This window comes from Poecilia mexicana, unplaced genomic scaffold (assembly GCF_051168715.1).
Source record: "Poecilia mexicana isolate PSO_F unplaced genomic scaffold, ASM5116871v1 scaffold_7, whole genome shotgun sequence".
NCBI lineage: Eukaryota > Metazoa > Chordata > Actinopteri > Cyprinodontiformes > Poeciliidae > Poecilia > Poecilia mexicana.
In genome coordinates this window covers 12,217,982-12,236,964 of record NW_028263376.1, presented here as the reverse complement: position 1 = coordinate 12,236,964, position 18,983 = coordinate 12,217,982, and the positions used below count along the sequence as shown (strand labels likewise).

Sequence of the window (18,983 nt, the reverse complement as noted above, 5' to 3'; positions counted from 1 at the left end):
GAGTAATATTTGATGCAGAAATGTGTCAAGGTGAGACATCTTTCTTAGGAACGATAAGGATTTCAAAGCTACAAATGTAAGTTATACAGAATCAAGTGCAAGTCGTAGCATCCCTCACATATCATCACCTTAATACTCACAAAAGCTGATTTTCTTTTCATTCTTTGGAAGTTTCTCTGAACATTTATGAAAATGAAAAAAATGAAATGAGTGACAATGTAGAATCTGCCTTAGGTTATGATGAACAAACAGTGTAATGAAAACAGGAGGAAAACATTCTTTGTACACTAAGTCCTTTGTTTTCTATACCAGCCTTTGCCAGCAGTCACCGTGTGAGAGGAATGAGACACATTGGACAGATAGTCCATCATAGAGACACGCAGGACATAAAAACACAGACAGAAACAGAATTAGAAAAACAAAGCTATACACAATGACAACATGCAAAGTATGATCCCAGATGTAAAACCAGAACTAAGTTAACAAATATGCTCATTAAGCTAACTTCTGTCTCTGAAATCTGAACAATTAGAATCTGACAATATAATTAAGAATGCATTTTTTTCATAAAATATTTCAAGTACTTTTTTATGTTTTATGTTTAGCATTTATTTTTCACCTCAGTAAAACAGTTTCTAAATCATTTCAAAGATCATCCTACAACTTTGCCACACGAAAATGTTCAAAATAAAGAGACAAACCTGTGGGTATATTTTCCGCTCTTTTATTTTCAAATATTAATAATAAAAAACACACCAAACAGAAATAGAAAAGTCACTCATTTACATTGCATGAGTTTTTTTTTATATACAACGTTAGCACCTTTACGACAATCGGTTCAAGCCACATCTTTTTCCATTAACAATGCGGCTTATTAAATTTACAACATTTACAAACAAAATAATCACATACTTTGTAACAAGTCATGCTGTAATGGAATGCTTTTACTGATTTAATTCAGAAACAAAATGAAACAGTAGAAGAGAGAATCATAAAGATAATGCAAATGAAATGGCAACAATGGAGTTAAATAATACATCAAATAATTATTATTATTATTATAAAGTTACATACAACGCACTGTATGTGCTCATTTTAAATGCTACATATGAACCAGACAATTGAAATATGTCTGTTGCGCTGTTTTATTTTTTTCCCCACCTCTCCTGACATCTGACAAAGCACTTCCTCAGATTTGTTACTTCACACTGTACACACCAGCAGACGCTCCAGCCACAACCGTTGGCTTTTATTATCCCTGTGATAGTGATCTGATGTTTGCGCACGTCCAGACGAGTGCCGGGCCTTTTGTTTTGTTTTATGACCATCTCTGCCGAGTTGCCATGGGACCAAGGCCCTGGGCCCCAAAGTCTAATCCTGTCCACTGTGTCGAAATTCCACACGCCGGCTGAATCATCCCAGTCTCACCGTCGTACTCCCAAATGTTGTCATAGTCCACTTCCTGGTCATCTGGCTCCGTGGGTTCGAGGTAAGAATGGCGATCTGTAGGTGAGAGAAGATTCCCATGCGATTAGTTTCAAACAAACTTTTTTATGATTGTACGAACTTGGACAAAGTCCCAGAGCGGGCGTGTCTTTGTCTTGTTTCACACTACAGCTGCAGAGTAAATCCTGAGGAGTAGCATGCCGCAAAAAAACTCATTGTTACTCTTCTAAATGAAATGACATGTCAACAACCTGCCAAAGAATGTCTTTGTAACAAATTTCTATCAGACGGTTCTGTTGTGTGCTGTCAGTCACAAAGAAGATGTATATCCTGTCTGAACGATGATCCTCTTAATTATGGGACGTCACACGAATAGGCCACGCTCCAGAGGCACGTTTTGAACACTTGATGCACCTTCACTTCTGTTACATTTCAACCATCTGTCATATTGCTGAGAGCTCAAACAATCCAACCTGAGTACATCCAGTGTTAAATTAGCCATTTAGTTGTGTCGAAGTTCCATAAATCACATTTATCACAGGTCTAGATTTAAAGGGTGCCAATTATTGTGCCTGTTTTTCCAGCCAATCATCAAACGCAGCATCCTTGTCACGATTAGAGGCACTTACTGCATGCATGTAGTGCCTTGCAGAAGTATTCACACCTCTTGACCCTTTTCACCTTTTGTGCTGTTACCACAGATTTTACGTGATAGACCAGTGTTTCTCAACCCTGGTCCTCACCGCCCCCATGTCCTGCATGTTTTAGGTATTTCCCTTCTGCCACACACCTGAATTGTATCTCTGGGTGATTAACAGGCTTCTGCAGCACTTGATGGTCATGCAATCATTTGAATCAGCTGTTCTGGAATAGAGGCACATCTAAAACATGCAGAGCAGGGGGGCTGTGAGGACCAGGGTTGAGAAACACTGTGATAGACCAACCTTGAACCAGGTTGTTATCCCGGTTTTAAGCTCATGGCGTGATATCCTTTAATCACGGAACAACATCAGGGTGTATGAGGATTTTTAAAATATGTTAAAAACATCAACAAAAATTACTTCAAAAGTAAATGAGATTTAATGTTCAAAAACTTAAAAAGTGGCATGCATAGAACTGACGGAGATTTGGTTGGATTTTCTTCATTTTATAAAGAAGCTTAACCAGGCATAACCAATGCTTAGGTAGATAGATTATACAACAAAACAACCACTGTCAATGTCAGTGTTTAGACATTTTGAAATAAGACTGTGTCCATATTTGAGAATAAAACACTTTCAAATCAATTTGGAGTTGTTTTGCTATTTTGATAACCTAGTTTCCCAGCTGCACCTGAACGCAGCACAACTGTTGGGTAAATTCGGTCTCGTCAACGGACGCTACAGGTAGCTATTTGGACTTTTCTCCAGAATCTGGAATATTAATATTCAGCCTGACGTTGTTATAAGTGAGTAATTCAGTAAAGTGCAGAACAGCTACATAACTTCAAAATGTTGCCGTAGATTCTGCGTGTGTCTGCGTGATTCTGCGTGGTTGGAAATAGCGCTGAATTCGCCCGATACATGAGCGTACCCGAACCGGCAGAGCTGTACCGGTGATACCTCGATTCGTGATCGCTCGGGATATTACCACTACAGCATGAGAATTGCTGAATTTATACTGAGATTAACACCAATGGACATCATGTCTTTAATAGGTGCTTTTTGAAAGCATGTTGATTTCCTCGATTTGAATTAAGAGCATCGAACAAAAAGGGGACTGAGTACAATTGGACACTTTTCTTATATTTGTTTGTGAAAAATATTTTAATCCACATCTTTTTTCCTCCCACTTTGCATTTGTGGTTCACTTTGTGTTTGTCTATTTCATGAAATGCCAATAAATTGAAGCTTGCTTGTGTAATTGTACAAAATGGGTAAAAGTTAAAGAGATATGAAGACTTTTTTTATGAGCACACCTTAACCCTGGAGTTAAAACAGAAATCAATGAGTACAAAGGAGTTTTTCATAAATTCTTACCTAGTGAGTAGCTGTAAGGCGCATGAGAAGTGTTCATCACAGAGCTCGATGGGAGATGCATCTGTCAGCAGATGTGAAAACAGGAAAAAAATCAACAAACAATCACCATGTTCCAAAGCGTGCCTTTCACTAGCAGCATCTGTTTAAATATCCCCTTCAGCACAAGTATATAAACTAGCTCTCCTTCCTCATAGTGCCCTGGTATTTCTCTTTGAAGCCTAGCATTCCAGAAACTGGAGCATCCCGTTTCCTGCCTCACCTGCTCTTGGACGTGACCAGGCATCGGCAGGAGCTTCAGCCTCGACACGGCCTCTGCTCTCTGCTCTGCTTGGCTTTGATGCATTTCCACATCTCGGCCTGACGCCTGTGCCTGGGTGTTGGCCAGGACCAGGTTTCTCCCTGTGCGTCTGCCCATGGGGGGAGTGCGTAGCTGGAAAGACGAGGGTAGGAGATGGGCGTCCTGATGGTTGTGTTGGATTGGTTTGTTCCAGCTCTTCTGCTGAAAGAGAGAGAGAGAGACAAAAAAATCTAAATATTTGAAATAAATGCGTTTCTGTGCCTGTAACAAGGCTCGTCTTCTAGAAACAAGGCTGCCTACAGTTTTATCTGGCTTCACATTATTTTTGTGAAACATCCTCAGAATAAATAATTCCAGCATTAACAATGTCCTTGAGTTTGTTGGTGTGCACTGCTTGATATCAGACAGTCTCTTCAGGTGTAAACTGAAACTAACGATCCAGTGTCATTGACCCACTTACCACTGGCCTGGCCTCCTCCAGGCTGAAGATCTCTGGGGTGCAAGGCTCATCGTACAGGGGAGACAAGGGCTGACGCAGAGCGCACAGGTCAGAGTGGCGTTGGCTAGCGCTCAAAGAGTAGTTCAGGGATGTCTGTGGTGTGCTCCAGCTGTTAGACTGATCCAAACAGAATCAAATGTGAGCCAAGGAAGCAAAAATTAGTGCAATTTCCTCAGGTGCAGTATGTTTTTAAGTAAACATTTTGGATAATCTCAGATGAATATCTGAAGCAGAAGGGCAGTAAAAACACCTTGTTTATGAATCATAATAGATGTTAAATTATATGCTTGATTAAACTGATTGATCTTTCAACCCCAGTCTGTATTTCCCCCATCTGTTAACCCCATGAGATGAACCCTCCCACGATCTGGCTACCGACCGTTTCTATTTCAGTTCCTGCACGCATGGTATGTAAAGTGAGCCAACAGTCTCAAAGGGAATATTTGGTTATGGAGCTCGACGCCAGACCGACTTACCTTGACCAGCGGGGCTTTGTCCAGCCGCTGAGGGCTGACATGGTGCAGGGCGGAGTAGGGAGTGCTGTAGATCTGAGACAGCGGGGCGCTCTCCGCAGGCTGCAGGTAGGAGCCGTGCTGCGGCGAGGAGTAGCGCAGCGACAAAGGTCTCGGGTCGCGGTCCGGCCTGGTTTGGGAGGACATGCTGTTGGTCCTGCTGCCCAGTCGGGCCGTCTCGACAGAGGAGGGGCGACTGGAGCTGTACTGTAGGGAGCAGGAGTCACATTCAGGAGGGAAAGTCAGCCATGCGAGTTTTCTTGACACCCCATAGACTTGACTCAGTGGTGTCATATTCTGTTTTTAGTTAACAAAGTCATTTGAGAGTTGGAGAAAAACATCTCCATCAAATTAATTGGAAGAGTGGTGGTTAAGGTCAAAAGTTTAGCAGCAACATTACTTCTGGGCACTCAGCCCTCTTTTTAAGCTAATTGGACGGGCAGGGAGGATGCAAACTCCTCGTCTGGGGGAGTTTGGTCAGAGGTCCTGATAATGCAGGGAGCCTCTGGACTTCAAAAGAACACAGAAGTTTACAATCAAACTTTTTCTGCCGACTCAGCACTTTGAGAAGTGCATCTGAAGGTGATTTTGTCGTTTTGTTCTCCGTGTTATGGCTCACCACCTGAACAGTAGTAACAGGAGTACCTTTGGGCTTAGCCCGTGCTTAATCATTTATTTGATGAAAGGTGTCGCTCAGTCTCTGAAATGCGTGCCGGTGACACGAGGACAACTAACTCCAACCATATTAATTGTTGTTTGTTTAATTAGTTTAAAACTTTAAAAGGGATAGTTAAGGATTTTACAAGCAAGCAATTAGTATTTAACGTGGAACAGATGGCTCTCTTGGATTCTTCATTTAGATTGAATCCAGATTAGTCGAGCTTGCTGAGAGAAAGACTGACAGGGTCCAAGACCAACGTGGACCTCTAACATCTTAAAACAACTACAATATCAAAAGTATTGTTGTGGTTTAAACCCTAAAACTGCTTTCATATATGCACTGGGCAGATCTAAAAGCAGAAGCACCTTTAAAGGCAGGAAATAGAGGAAGGCTTTTCTGTTCAGAGTAACATAAAATGGGAAGATTGTTGGTGAAACACCACCTCCATTCTCCACTTCCCCTGCAAATAGACATCAGCTTGTCTACAATAACTATAAAAGGAAACCATAATGGTACTTTGAAGGTTAACAAAATAGAGTTTTTCATAAATTGCCATGATGTTTTTAGGATTACACCTGTTTTAAGAAAACAGAAATCTACTTCGGTTTTGGCCACTCTTGGACTATAACGTCTGCTTCAACCCATGGAAACCAGCTAATCTGGACTTTTGCAAAAACTCACTTCAATAATTACTGATCTATTGTTTGAATGAGCAGGACAAGGTTGACTTACACAGAGAGGCTCAGCGTATCCCGGAGACATCAGGTTTTCCTCATGAACTGGTACCTGAAGGTTCAAGGACCCACGCCCGCTTGGCGGCTGGCTGTATTTGAGCGACTCCGCTCTTCCTTGGCTGTTTCCACTCCATCTATCGAACTTTGTCGCTTGCTGGAGATGAAAGAATGCAATGTATTACTACCTAGTAATACAAAAACATGGTGCAATTATTTTCCCTAAATACTTTTCAGGGCCCATGCTTTCCCCACCACGTGGCTCTTATTCCTGCTCTACCAGTTTGGCGGATGTATTTGCTCTTTAAATTCGCCATCAGCTGTAGACGGCACCATCATGCTTCTCTGACCGTGACAGGGAGCAGGCCTCACCTCTTTGTTTGTTGGCGTGTATATGATGTCATACACGGGGGGTGGGGGGCTGAGAACAGGGACGTCAGCGGCTTTGAACTGCTGGATCCAGTCACAGAACTCTGTCCTGTCCAGACAGGACACCACTATGGGGTTGATCAGCTTGCCTGTGAAGAGCGGACAGAGAAACAAAGACCGTCATTCGGTCTGCTTGCTCACTGGAATGTGCTACAGCCAGAACATTATTCACCAAGCGTAACAAACCCCCCGACCCCCCCTCTCTCATTCATCGAGGGGTTACGCTCTGTGACGCAAGACATTTCAAGAGCTAGCCACTTAGCATAAAACACATAATGTTCCCTTATCAACGCTCCAGTGCTACTGATTCAGCGCACCTACCTTCGATCATAAAGGTGTTGGGCTTGACGTCCTGACAGGGAGTGGTTACTGTAATCATGTTGAGTGGAAGCTTGCCCTGTAATCAGAAGGAGACTTTAGAACAAGTCCTTTATGCAAACACATAGACTAATAGGAGCACAATCTTTAAGTGGAAGAGTATAAGGAGGTGAACATTACCTTATAGAAGAGCCCGTCGCTCTCCTCTGATAAGATGATCAGGGTGGAAGGGTACATCACCAGCAATCTGTCACTTTGTTCCTGTGAAAATATGGCAGTAATGAAGCACTTTTTCCTTTTCTCTTGGCAATGATTTTATCATGTAGTAAACGTTCAACTTTCAGTAGCTTCAAGGTTTTGTTTAAAGGTTAAACCGTGAACACAGTAGACAATTCAGTTGTCGTTCTCTTACATACAGAAGCTAATGGCTATGACATTCTAGCTCATTATTTTAATACGGTAGAAATAAACTTTGGTTTTGGTGCGTCTCAGACTAGCTGTTATCTTTAGCCTGTTGGACCAGCTAGTCTGGATTAATACCAAATGAGGGCTCCAATTGAGTTATTTACTGCATGTAAATATGAAGTGTGTGAAATCTCTCTAACCTCTAATATTTATTTTAAAAAGTATCATTAGCATAAACTGGTGCCATAAAACAACATTTTATAGTTGTTTTATGACAGAAGTCAACTTTGCTTCAAGATCAACTAAAACAAGATTTAGTTGATCAAAACAGTTTTTTGTTTTGCATGTAAGATATTAAATGCCTGCAATCTTTTGACAGAACCTCTAGAAAGTCTAGGGATTAAAAAAAAGATAGTGTTGGCATAAGTTGATGGCGATTTCTGACATAGTCCATCTTGGACTTGACTCTCCTATCAGACCACCGTTTAGCTTCTGGGAACAACTAACCAGGATTATTACGAAATGAAGATGCCAAAAGAGTGATCTTCTGCAAGAAAAAACATTAGGTGCCTATGACATTTTAACAGGACTCCGTTTAAAAAAAGTCTAAAACTACACCCTTAAGGTTCTGAAAAATAAACGGGCATCTAAATTATTCATGAGGCAAGAAGGCAAACCCTGAGAACTCGAGGAGAGAAAAGACAGTGAGATCTGGTGCAAAGAATAACAAATGACAAACTTCATGCTTTAATTCTCCTTTTAGAAGTTCCCCGTAAGATCTCGGGTCGAACCAGTTCATGGGGCATTGAAAGGTGTGGCAGACTGACAGAGTTTATGTTTCCTCTCTCTTGGAGAGGGCGTGTCTCTGGACAGACAGCTGACATTCCAGCTGTGAGGTGAGTCGAGTCGCTCTGCGAGCCGAGCAAATGCCAATCTCACGCCCAGGCCCTAAATCACATCAATGGAGCTGCTGCTGCTTCCCATGAAGAATTAACGGATATTCATGCCAGACATGTCAGAACTTCTGCTTTGATTAGCTGCTGTGCGAAGCTGCTGTAGCAATATTTATAGAGCTCTTATCTGATTCTCTTCACTGATAGGTCTTGCCATCTGGTGAAATGCTGCCAAATCTGAGGTGCGCTTCTAAGGAACAGAATGCTGCATATTTAGACTGTAGGAAAAATATGGACTCCTCCCGTTTAATTCGCCCTTTGCATTGTGTTGAGGTAATGCAGAGTGTTGCGCAATTTGAAAACTATGAGTCACCTGTCTTCAGAGCTGATGTTATCCTGCTTTTATTCAGCATGAGAAGAAATTCCCACACTTTGGAAACATATTTGTGTCATGAATTACACTCAGCTGTACTTCACCGTGTGTTTCCAGAAACATGCGAGTTTCTGACCATCAGCGGTGATTCACTCCTGATAAGGAGCGGTAGAGTCATACCTGGCAGGGCAGATGCTGCAGTCGGACTTTGGTGACGTAGGTGATGGGGCCGAGGCTGTCCCTCTGAGAGCCCTCCCACTCATAGATGGGCTCTCTGTTGATGGAGTTCCTCAGCTCCTCTCTTCCTTCAGATTTGTTCTGGTTTAGCTGCAGAAAGGTAAATTGAAGTGGGATTATCAAGTGTGAATGATCACAATCTGATTTCTGTTCTTGGAATAGAAAAAGCCTATTTAAACATCTACTACACTAGTGAGATGTGTTTAGAATAAATTCATTTTAAAGTAAACTCACTTTTCTTTAAGTGAGTGAGTTTGGGAGGGTTTCTTTTAACCCCCTAATCTTTCTGTTCATGGTGCATTGCAGCAAAATAAAGTTGGTTCTTTGTGACTCTTCAAATGTTTTGGTTATTGCTTTTATGGGCAAGTTTAGGCGAGTAGCAGTTATGTTGTTGCTCAGTATGGACCATTTGCACGTACCAGGATAAACCAAATTTTTAAAAATGCAGCAGTTTGAAGTAACACAAACATTTCATCACATTAATCCCAAGATTTTAACTGTTTTTTAATGAGATGCGAGTGAAAGTGCAGGAGTAACAGACATGTTTTCAGGCTGTGTTGTGCCCCTCTAACAACTGTTGCTGCTCACTACCAGTCAGCTGGCTAAAATAAGGTCCTCATGTATATATTGTTTGCAAGCTGTGATTCGACTGCACTTATTGTGCTCTTTGCAACTTATTACTATGTTTTAAGCCTCTTTACATGTCTTTACCAAGGGTGCTGATTATACTATATGGTGCTTTACTTTTGTTGTTTTGTTCTCTTATGACACATCCAGGCTTGCGTGTTTCATCAACCTCCTGTGAGGTTGGGGTCAGCATTTAAAACCCGTTCAGTTTAAAGTAGGTCGTAATGCGGTCCAAGCCTCTCCCTGTTGTGCAGGGCTTCAAGGAAATCCAGCAGCGGCCTTAAGTGACTCACTGTATTTGCACACTCACACATCCTGTTTTATCAGGAGTGGCTGGAAACAAAAGCTGAGGTAGATTAAAATATACAGTCAAGCAGTGCCTTTGAATTCGGAAATAACATTCAGAAGGAAAAGTAACTTTTTCCTTCTGTGACTTACTCTCACTCTGGTGTAATTTTCAGGTTGGATGGCAGTGCCTCCGTTCTGCTCGATGCTCTCCTTGAGGAGGCCAAACCACATGTCCATTTCTTCTTGACTGGCGCAGTAGACGATGATGTGGTTCAGGCTGACACCTGACGGAGGGGATTGAGAAGAAAACGAGTCATTCAGGTGCGCCTTTCAGTCACGTTAGCATAAACAAGAAGGAAATCACTCTCCAACTTTGTTTACTGCAGGTTACGCAACAAATGCAGGAAAAGTTAACACATGCAGACCACATGTAAGCTCCTGAAAGCCCCCGTTGACCTGCTGTGTTTGGTATTTTAAAGATTGGAGCAAGAGCTCCCTCCCACAGACTGCTCTTACCCAGAGGGGGCGAACAGTGCCGGGATGATCCAAGCTGCAATCCCCCTCTACCTATCAGTCCTGCACATACCACAGATAACCACCAGAGATATTTTGTTTCATTTCAGCCTGTGGCTTTGTACTCTAATAGTGGAACCGAACCGCTGAACGTTGACCGCTCCGCGATAAGCAGTAGCTTGGCTGGGAGTTGTTTTTCTTTTTCTGGCTTTAAATTAAGGGGCCTTTGCTGGCAAAACTTGAACTGTTTCACTCTTTTAAAGGTTTTTTTTCCCCTACTAAATTCCAGCAAGATGTGAGTATTTAAACCATCGGTTAGTTTACAGAAGTTACAAGCTGTTGTTACAAGCAATTATCCGTCATTAGCCAACTTTCACAGCCACATTAATTTAAACTATGCAGGGTCTTCCGGGAACTCTTCAGCATCCTCCGGAGTTGCGTTTGCTTCGTCACCTCCTAACAAGCCAACATTCATCTCGCAGAGCAACTCTACGTCAGGTCTTTCCTTTGACTCAGAACTTATCCTTACTTCCTTCTTCATGTTTCCTGTCAGCGAGGCCTCCCAAATGGAAAGAAAAAGGGTTCATACCAAAGAATCTGAGTGCTGAAACACAACACTGGAATGTGGGAAGTCTGATCTGAGAAACTGCAGGGCTAATTTACGATAAAAGGAACACCAAGGAGTTTATATATTTTGACAGCAAAGACTTTAGGCGGATGGAAATGATGAGGAGCTACAATAACAGAAACCTTACACTGTCACGACTGAGGAAGATTATCCCAAAGTGGTTTTCGTTTGCTCGTTTTCTCAAAAGGAAAGCAGCAAATTTATATTTCCAGCAGATATTGATCTGCAGTTTTTGGCCTGCGTCATAGATCATGTGAAGTGACAAGGTTAAGAGCGGTAGCCGGGCTTTTCAGCACGACAGCTGGGCTGACTGAGGTGCACCTGTTGTCTAACAAGCAAGGCTTTTAAGACCAGTTTATTCCCAACCCCCCACCCTCGCCTGACCGATGGGTGAAGGGGTCCTGGCTCTAGTTAGTCTGGAGTTTGACTGGAGGTGAAGAGGTGAGGAGGGTCACGGCACCTTTGAATCACTGAAACAGGATAAAACGGGGGAGGCTGAAACCTGAAAATAGTGTGTTTTAAACCGATAAGAAAAAAAAAATTTGAAAAGGTGTTGAAATCTCACTGTAACTTCTAAACCCTCTGGATTTTTATTGAGAGTGATAACCAATAAAACACAACCGATGATTATAACATACCAGCGCTCTGTGCCAACACCTGCCTGGATTGTTTCTCACAAAGACAGACTTACCGTTTATTTGGAAGGCATATTCCTCTGGTTGGCTGTGATTACAGTTCTGCTGCAGGTTGCAGATAGAAAGCTCCTTCAATGGTAGAGTTCCCTGTGCAACGTAACGAGAGAATATCTTAAACACAAAGCCACAAACAAAAGCAGCTGCCCGACATATTCTGCATTTATGCAGGTGGAGTGACTGTGTGGAAATGAAACAATGCTGAAGCATGACCCAGTTAACAAGTGGTATAAAAATACATTTTCTGGAAAGTACGGGGAGAAAGAAGGGTGTTGATTGGCTGTTATAAACCACCATTTATATACCACAGATGAAAATGCATGAGTCCATGCATGCTTTGTGTATTTTGGCTTACAAATAGAGCACTAATACCACTACTAATGATAATAATTTTAACATATACAAAATAAAGCCTCATTATCATCATAGACGTTAAACAAAAATGGACAAAGATGTTCCTGCTTTTATCAGGGTGGTCCTCGAACTTTCTAGAAAAAAAAAACACCACAGTAAATACAATGTTATCCAATTACCACCACATAGAATATAACAGTAGGAGCTACAACAGGACTTGAAACTGGCAATGCAGGATTGGTGGAAGGATACAGTGTAACTAGGGGTTCCAGTTTTATTTAGATGTTTAATTTTCCAAGTTTGAAGTTGGGGGGGAGGGGAGAATCTGAAAAGTCTTTAGAAACTTACATGTGGAACGGAAAAGATTTTCACCTCTTCCGATTTCAAAATGTACAGATGTATTGTTTCTGCCTGTGATTCTAACAGTGGTTAACTTCGTCAGCGAACATTCAGAAACTAAACAGCTTTTTAACTCGGAGCTGAAACATGATTGTGTTTTAGGTCAGAATAGCTAATAAATTTGTGTTTACCTTGCACATTTTCCACTGAGTAAAACTAAGGGCACCCCAAGCAGCACCAGTGGTTCTGGTACCACAGTTTGAACTAACACTTTTCCCTGCTCTGTTTGTCATGTCATTCGGATCAGATTTTTACAACATTGAGGGACAAATCACCATGTTACTGAGGTCAGCCTGTGTAAATCAGTGATGAATCCCTGTCTGTCTTCTTTCTGAGCTCGTCTGCAGTCTGACTAACGCTGCACGCAGGTGCGTAGCCGTCTCTCTTCGGCAGGGGGTTGAGTTCCCAGCATGCACAGTAAGCGGATGATTAATGGCCGCAGTCGCTTTACGAGACAGCTGAAGTAACTTAATCATACTTTCTGTTTACCAACAACGTGCTGGTTGCCCAGTGGGGGTACGCATCGAAATTTATGAATTCATAAAATCAAACTTGTAAAAGTTAGAAAGATTTACATAGCTGAGACACCGCGTATTTGAAAAGTCCTCACCTGATAGGTTAGCCCGGTTGTGTTGTTGGAGACGAAATGAAGATATGATTCAAAGAGATCCAGGTAGCAGTCGTGTATGTCCTGCAGAGGAGTTGGAACGCCATTAATTAATCAATTTAAAACATAGGATGAGAGAGAAATGTTTTAAATGAATCATAATATACAAAACTTAAACCAAAAAAACTGTTACAGTTAGTTCATTCAGCATTGGATGACTCACAAAATGTTCAAGTTGGACATTTCTCTGTTAAAGTTTGTTAAAATACATTGTGTTCCTTTGCCATTGTGACGCGATTCCTGTAATCAATCTCTGGTCCTACGCTTCTGACAATGTTGTGACACAGCTCTGAAAAATCACATTTCCCACCGCAAGCAGCCGGCGTGTCCTCTATCAGCCCCTGTGATCAGAACAACTCTCTCTACCCCGAGGTCCTAACTGTGTCGAGGAGGTTTCACAACTGCGGCAGGTGAGAGCATGTCCAAACACAGGCTTGCAATCTTGCTTGATTGGCACCGAGTGGATTATTCACAACCCAGCCACCACGTCAAAACCTAAGGGTGGTCTCAAAAACTGTAGAGCAGGGGTGCCCAAAGTCGGTTCTTGAGGGCCGGCATCCTGCATGTCTTAGTTCTCTCCCTGGTTTAACGCACCTGGAATCAAATGATGGCTCGTTAGAAGGCCTCAGAGGAACACTGACAAGCTGAAAGGTTGTTACTACCACCAGGGAGAGAACTAAAACATGCAGGATGCCGGCCCTCGAGGACCGACTTTGGGCATCCCTGCTGTAGTGCAACCTTGTTACTTTCCACCTGTTTTGTTCAAATCTGGATTTCCCAGGCTTCGAACGGATGACTGGGATGATGTGTCATTCTGGGTTCGGTCGATGTCACAAACCGCATTGAGGAGTTGGAGGTGATGTTTGTTTTGTCTTTTGTTGTTGCTTTCCTGACATTTCATCATGCAGTCATTGCTAAATGATTTTGTTCCGCTCACCTGGCAGTGCAGGAAGCGGAATCGAACTTTGGAGCTGTGAATCATCCGTCCGAAATTCTTCACATTGATGCTGCTCTTCTTCCATCCGCTGGCCGGATCATAGGCGAACGGAGGGTCCCATTTTATGTTCTCTATCGTCTGTAGATCTTTAGGAGACATTTCCTGCAACCAGTCACGGAAACATAAACATCCAGAAACTGTTTTAATAGTAAAAGTTGGGGGTAAAATCACTAAGGAATGTTTGTATGTCGAACATTTTTTTTTTTATGTCAAATGGATGATTTATTGCTGTGTTATTGCTGTGTTATTGCTGTGTCGGGGGAGATGAAGGAGTTTCTTACCTTCCTTGGAGTGACTGTGCACAGGATATTTATGATGCTGTTGGATTTCTCCTGTCCCTCTTGGGGATTCTTCTTGCGAAACAGACGACTGCTGCACGAAAGACAAGAATGCAATTTGTTAATGCTCACAAATAAATGTTCACCATGATTAGAGATTCACAGAAAAATTGGCTTATTACTGGGTTAATCTTCAGATTGTCTGGCGTGTTGTACTTTCAAAGACTTTTTCCTACCAATGAAAGCAGCATATCTTCTCACGGTAACAATACCCCTGGTTTGAGTGTGGTTACTGAGTAATTAGACTCATAAAGTTAGCTAATTTCAGTGTGTAAATTATGTCAGAGGAAGCACGAAGATGAAACTAGCTGTTTCACATAAAACTATGATTCACTCAAGCTGCAGGAAAGTGAGAGAGAGCAAGCAGCAGAAAACAGGAAGTCAGAACAGAGTACGGCTACGTTGCTTTGTTTTAGCAAAAGATGAAAGAAACATTAGCTGTGGATGAACACCGTCATTGTCATGACTATAGCCAGACTTAGAAGTGTCTTAAAGTTTTTTCTAAGTTTGAAGGTGAAAACTTTGTGAACACCTGCTCAACGAAAAACTCGGAGATGCTGTTTTTTTATGCTAACTTCGCTAACCATGCTAATTGCAAATAAATAATAACTGAAATATTTTACAATTATATATAAAACATTTGTTTTTCTGTTTAGTTAGAAAATTTTAAAAAATTACACATAATTTCACATAACTCCAACCAGTAGATGGCGCTCTTCTGATGCCGTCCTTGGTAAATTTGGAATATGCATTAACTGTGATTAACAAACACTTACACCCAAAATGGTTCAAGGTAACTTCACATCAAAGTCTGCAAGGAAGTTAAAATATCAACTCAAGAATCATTTATTTTTTTTGTGTGTGTTAAAATAATCGTCTGAACTCCATAATGGCTGAAGTGGATTTCTATTGTTCACAGTTGGGAAAGATCATTTCCTGCTCTTGGTGGAGACAATACATGTAAATAAAAAACTGATTAAGTCTGATTAAGCTTTGCTGCAGCTCAATGACTGATAATCATGTTTTTTTTCCCTTCCCTTTTACAAATTAATCAAAGTCACTTCCATTGCATTTACTCCATCAACCACAGGCATTTAAAAGGACAATAGGGTCTTGTGCCTCTGATGGTGAGCATATGCATAGGGAAATCAGCACTCAATGCCCCCCTTTGTTTTGCATGCAGTTCATCTGTTACCATTACTGTCACATTTTTATAAGGAAGCACGCTCGCTGCAGAGATAAAACCGTGGTGCTACTTTTTTTACGGTGTCAGCTCGTACTTTATCTGCTTTGTCTGTGCACATGTGTGCCAGTGTCCTCGCCGTGCAACAACGCAGCCTTTTGTTTGTGTGTTGAGAACCAAGGTCTGTCTGCTCAGGAAGTCCAGCATCCAGCATTAATCATTCACGGGTGTCAAGAGAGTGATAGTGTTCACTTTATTTTTTTTTTAAGATCTCTTTTTATTTTGAATTGACTCGCACACAAAGGAAAGTATGAAAGCCTCACACTGTCATGCAATCTTGCAGTTGTAAAGCTAAAGAGGTATGCATTGAACATAATAGACAGGTAATCGTTTTGCACACCCAACATTCCCCAAGTCACTGCTGTGGCATTCAGCAGAGCTCGTCCTCATTCTCTTTGGGGAATACCTGAGCCTCACCTGATACAATGTCACAAAGAGAGAGAAGGCTACAGGAAACATGAATCCCATTTAGAAGCTCGCTGTTCCCGTTTCACTTGTTGAGCTACAACCTTTTCTGCCCTTTTAAGAAAATATTATTATTTATCTAAAATGTGGTGAATCAGATATTTTAAGGTCACTCAGCATAGGATTAAAAACTGCATCCACAATAAGCTAATCACAGTCAGATGTGACGGTGCTGCAGAGCTGGGACATGCCCAGGCATTTAATCCAAGAAGGGTGCAGGAAACTATATAGAAAACAAAATATAATCCACTTATGTGTCCAACAAGTCTAAAGTCATCAGAGTTGGTCACTCCCCACAAGGAGTTATCTTATATCAGTGGCACAACAAAACTAAAAATTTTACGTTATTGTAATGTTTTTTATGAATAAATAAGGTCCAGCTCTATGTTTTCTTAAATAGAAAAGTGGATTTGCTGACAGCCGAGAGGTTACCTCAGAAGCGAAAAGAATGGTAACTGGATCATTGACACTTGTGCCCGGGCACGACTTGGTGTCCATCCAGTATCACCACCTGATCCACAACCACGTCTGGTAACATTCACAACCTTCAGCTCAAACTCTCGACAGATACCATGAATTCCTCCCAGCTGAAACACTGAGTCTAAAACAACAAAGCATGACATGTGCTGGGAGAATACAGCAACACAAGTTTGGGAAACCTGGGTGAGGTGAGCTCTTCTTACCTGTTTCTGCGAATGAAACTCTTGCTGGAGTACCTGAAGTTATGTTGGGGGACACATGAAATGCTGCTCCCCATGCTGCTCTGACCTGTGGGGCTTAGCGCTGCTCTGAAGGCCAAAAACAAAAAAAACAAAAAAAACAACAAATGTACCGTCCCGTCTGTGATGGATGAGCACCGTTCAGAGAGAACCTTGTGCTCCCTGCAAAAGTCAGACTTGTTCTGTGTGAGGGCTGGGCAGGGAGAGCGTAGATGAAGTCAGAGTGTGTGAGTGTGTTGTGCGTAAAAGGGGGTGGAGTTCAGGACTGTGTCACAGGCTGGCTGCCTGGTGAATAAGCAGAAGGATTCTGTGAAGCTGCCTCTGTATGCTAAAACCGGTCCCCACAACAAAGGCAAGGGGGACTCGGGCAGAAGTGAGCCATTTCACACCTTCGGTGAGCCAAATGGAACTTACTGTCGGGCGTTCAGTGCTACCGGGAGCTCACTTGTTGGTCTGTGTCAATCAAAGGGGGGATAGAGGGACTTACCAATGGCATGCCCAGACATGAAAACACATACACACTCGGGCTTTCTATTTATTACCGGCCTTCATCACACAAGTGTCATTTTGAAACCGAGTATCTGGGGAGTTTCGTTCTACTTCAGGGCATTTTGTTTTCCCCTGAAGATGTGCCTCATAAATATGTTTGCATTCCATGAACACACATTTCTGTGTTTTACAGCAGTATCTTAACAGTGAAACAGAAGTAAAGGGATACATGGACATTAAAAACCTGTCTTGCAGCTTTTTAATTAGATTTTGGTCGAGACGTTAAATGGGTTATTCTGACGCATTAGCATACATTGAGTCTGGAGTCTAAACTCCAGCCTCCAGCACGTTTTTTTTGTCAGGAGTTTGGTCTTTTGCTTCACCCATCTTCTCATTCACCCAAACATTTCTCAGTAATATTTAGCATTTTTCCATATTTCCACATTATAATGCTGCCACTACAATGTTTCACCATGTAAAAACATTCTGTGAGCAATTAGTGTTTTGCATGTATGCCAGGAATATCAGCTTTGCTTACCTTCCTCCCACAGTTTTTGTACATTTTTATTTGGAGCTCTTATGATTTTCTCTTTCAATGCCTTTATTCTTCTAAGCTCTTCATAATAGCCATGTTTATGGAGTGCACAGTTATTTGTCTCCTATCAACAAAATTTCCCACCTGAGTTGCAGCTAACCTAAAGCTACCACAGGTTTCTTGGCTGCTTCTGACATTAATGTTTTCCCTGTACAAAGAAGTGAGACTGTTATCGTTCTAAGTTCCCAGGTTTATTGTTTTTCAGAGGTGTTAAACCTGAAATGCTAAATGCTTGCACAGTTTAATAACCTCACCCTGCTTAAAAGTATGTATAACTTTCTCCTGGACCTGTCTGGTCTCCATGGAGCCGTTTGTTTACCCATCCAGTTCACTTCTTAATGTAAATAGCTCCAATGGATTTTATTTAGGAGCATCAGAGTAAAGAGAGGTGATTATAAACATATTCCACATTTTTCAGATTATTTGAAAAAAAAAAGAAAAAATATAGATTATTGTCAATTATTCATTATTTTGTGTTTGTCTATAACACAAAACCCCCAACAGTTACTTTGAAACTTGTTGCTTGATTGTGATAAAATATAATATAAAATATAATAAAGTGTGAGTACTTTAAATATATCCAGTCTAACTCTGTTCATGACACTGGCAGATATGAAATATGTTTTTGTTTTAAAGTCAGAGAGAGAGAAATGTGTGATTTAAACTCAAAAGGTCAACATTTTTATCAAGATAAAAGTACATGTGGGCAGCTTTTTACCTAATGAAATATAAATTTGACCCACAAGAAAAACAATCAACTCTATTTCCTAAATCAACTGATTTTTTTTCATCCTATTATTTCCTACTCGGGGAACTGGGTGAAAACAGACACTATGGAATATTAATCTATTTTAACAGATTAGCTCTTTAACTTCCTCATTTTCTCCACTAATAGATTCTCTAGTCTTCTTCACTGATGACTCACAACAGAAAATGTCATTTTTTGAAGAGCTTCCTCCTTAAATGGACAATGTTAAAGTAATTTCGTTGATCAGAGCGGTCAAACTGTCATGGTCATGTTTGCTTTGCTCAGTGTTTAGGTCACTGTCTTGTGGTGAGCTGCTGCATTTTTGTCATGGCATTGCAACGCATGCTGCGGTTTGTCAGTTAACTTCAACCAGTTCAACCAGTTGCCGGCTGAAAATTGAT

General features: G+C 41.5%; 1 protein-coding gene across 3 annotated transcripts; it reads right to left on the bottom strand.

Annotated features, from left to right (window-relative positions):
* Positions 1–708: 708 nt before the first annotated feature.
* On the bottom strand, positions 709–17,109 carry plekhn1 (pleckstrin homology domain containing N1). Of its 3 annotated transcripts, none has more exons than XM_014985857.2 (16): positions 16,715–17,109; positions 14,267–14,357; positions 13,926–14,087; positions 12,932–13,012; positions 11,568–11,658; positions 9,886–10,019; positions 8,764–8,910; positions 7,093–7,173; positions 6,916–6,991; positions 6,538–6,683; positions 6,167–6,322; positions 4,738–4,980; positions 4,223–4,378; positions 3,724–3,960; positions 3,465–3,525; positions 709–1,503 (listed from the first exon to the last, which is right to left on the bottom strand). In XM_014985857.2, the coding sequence occupies exons 1-16, from the start codon at positions 16,786–16,788 to the stop codon at positions 1,319–1,321; spliced, it is 2,121 nt and encodes a 706-aa protein (XP_014841343.1). In that variant the 5' UTR covers positions 16,789–17,109; the 3' UTR covers positions 709–1,318. The 3 variants fall into 3 exon arrangements, with proteins under 3 accessions (XP_014841343.1, XP_014841342.1, XP_014841341.1); XM_014985856.2 differs by having other exon boundaries at positions 3,724–3,963; positions 14,267–14,354; positions 16,715–16,966; XM_014985855.2 differs by having other exon boundaries at positions 3,724–3,963; positions 16,715–16,955.
* Positions 17,110–18,983: the final 1,874 nt, after the last annotated feature.

Bases quoted from the DNA above. Each gene is read 5' to 3' on its own strand.
- plekhn1 (XM_014985855.2), bottom strand. From the start codon at position 16,788: ATGGGGAGCAGCATTTCATGTGTCCCCCAACATAACTTCAGGTACTCC. The intron at 14,358-16,714 runs GTAAGAAGAGCT...TCTTTCGTGCAG, and splicing joins AGTTTCATTCGCAGAAACAG to CAGTCGTCTGTTTCGCAAGA. The intron at 14,088-14,266 runs GTAAGAAACTCC...GACTGGTTGCAG, and splicing joins GCACAGTCACTCCAAGGAAG to GAAATGTCTCCTAAAGATCT.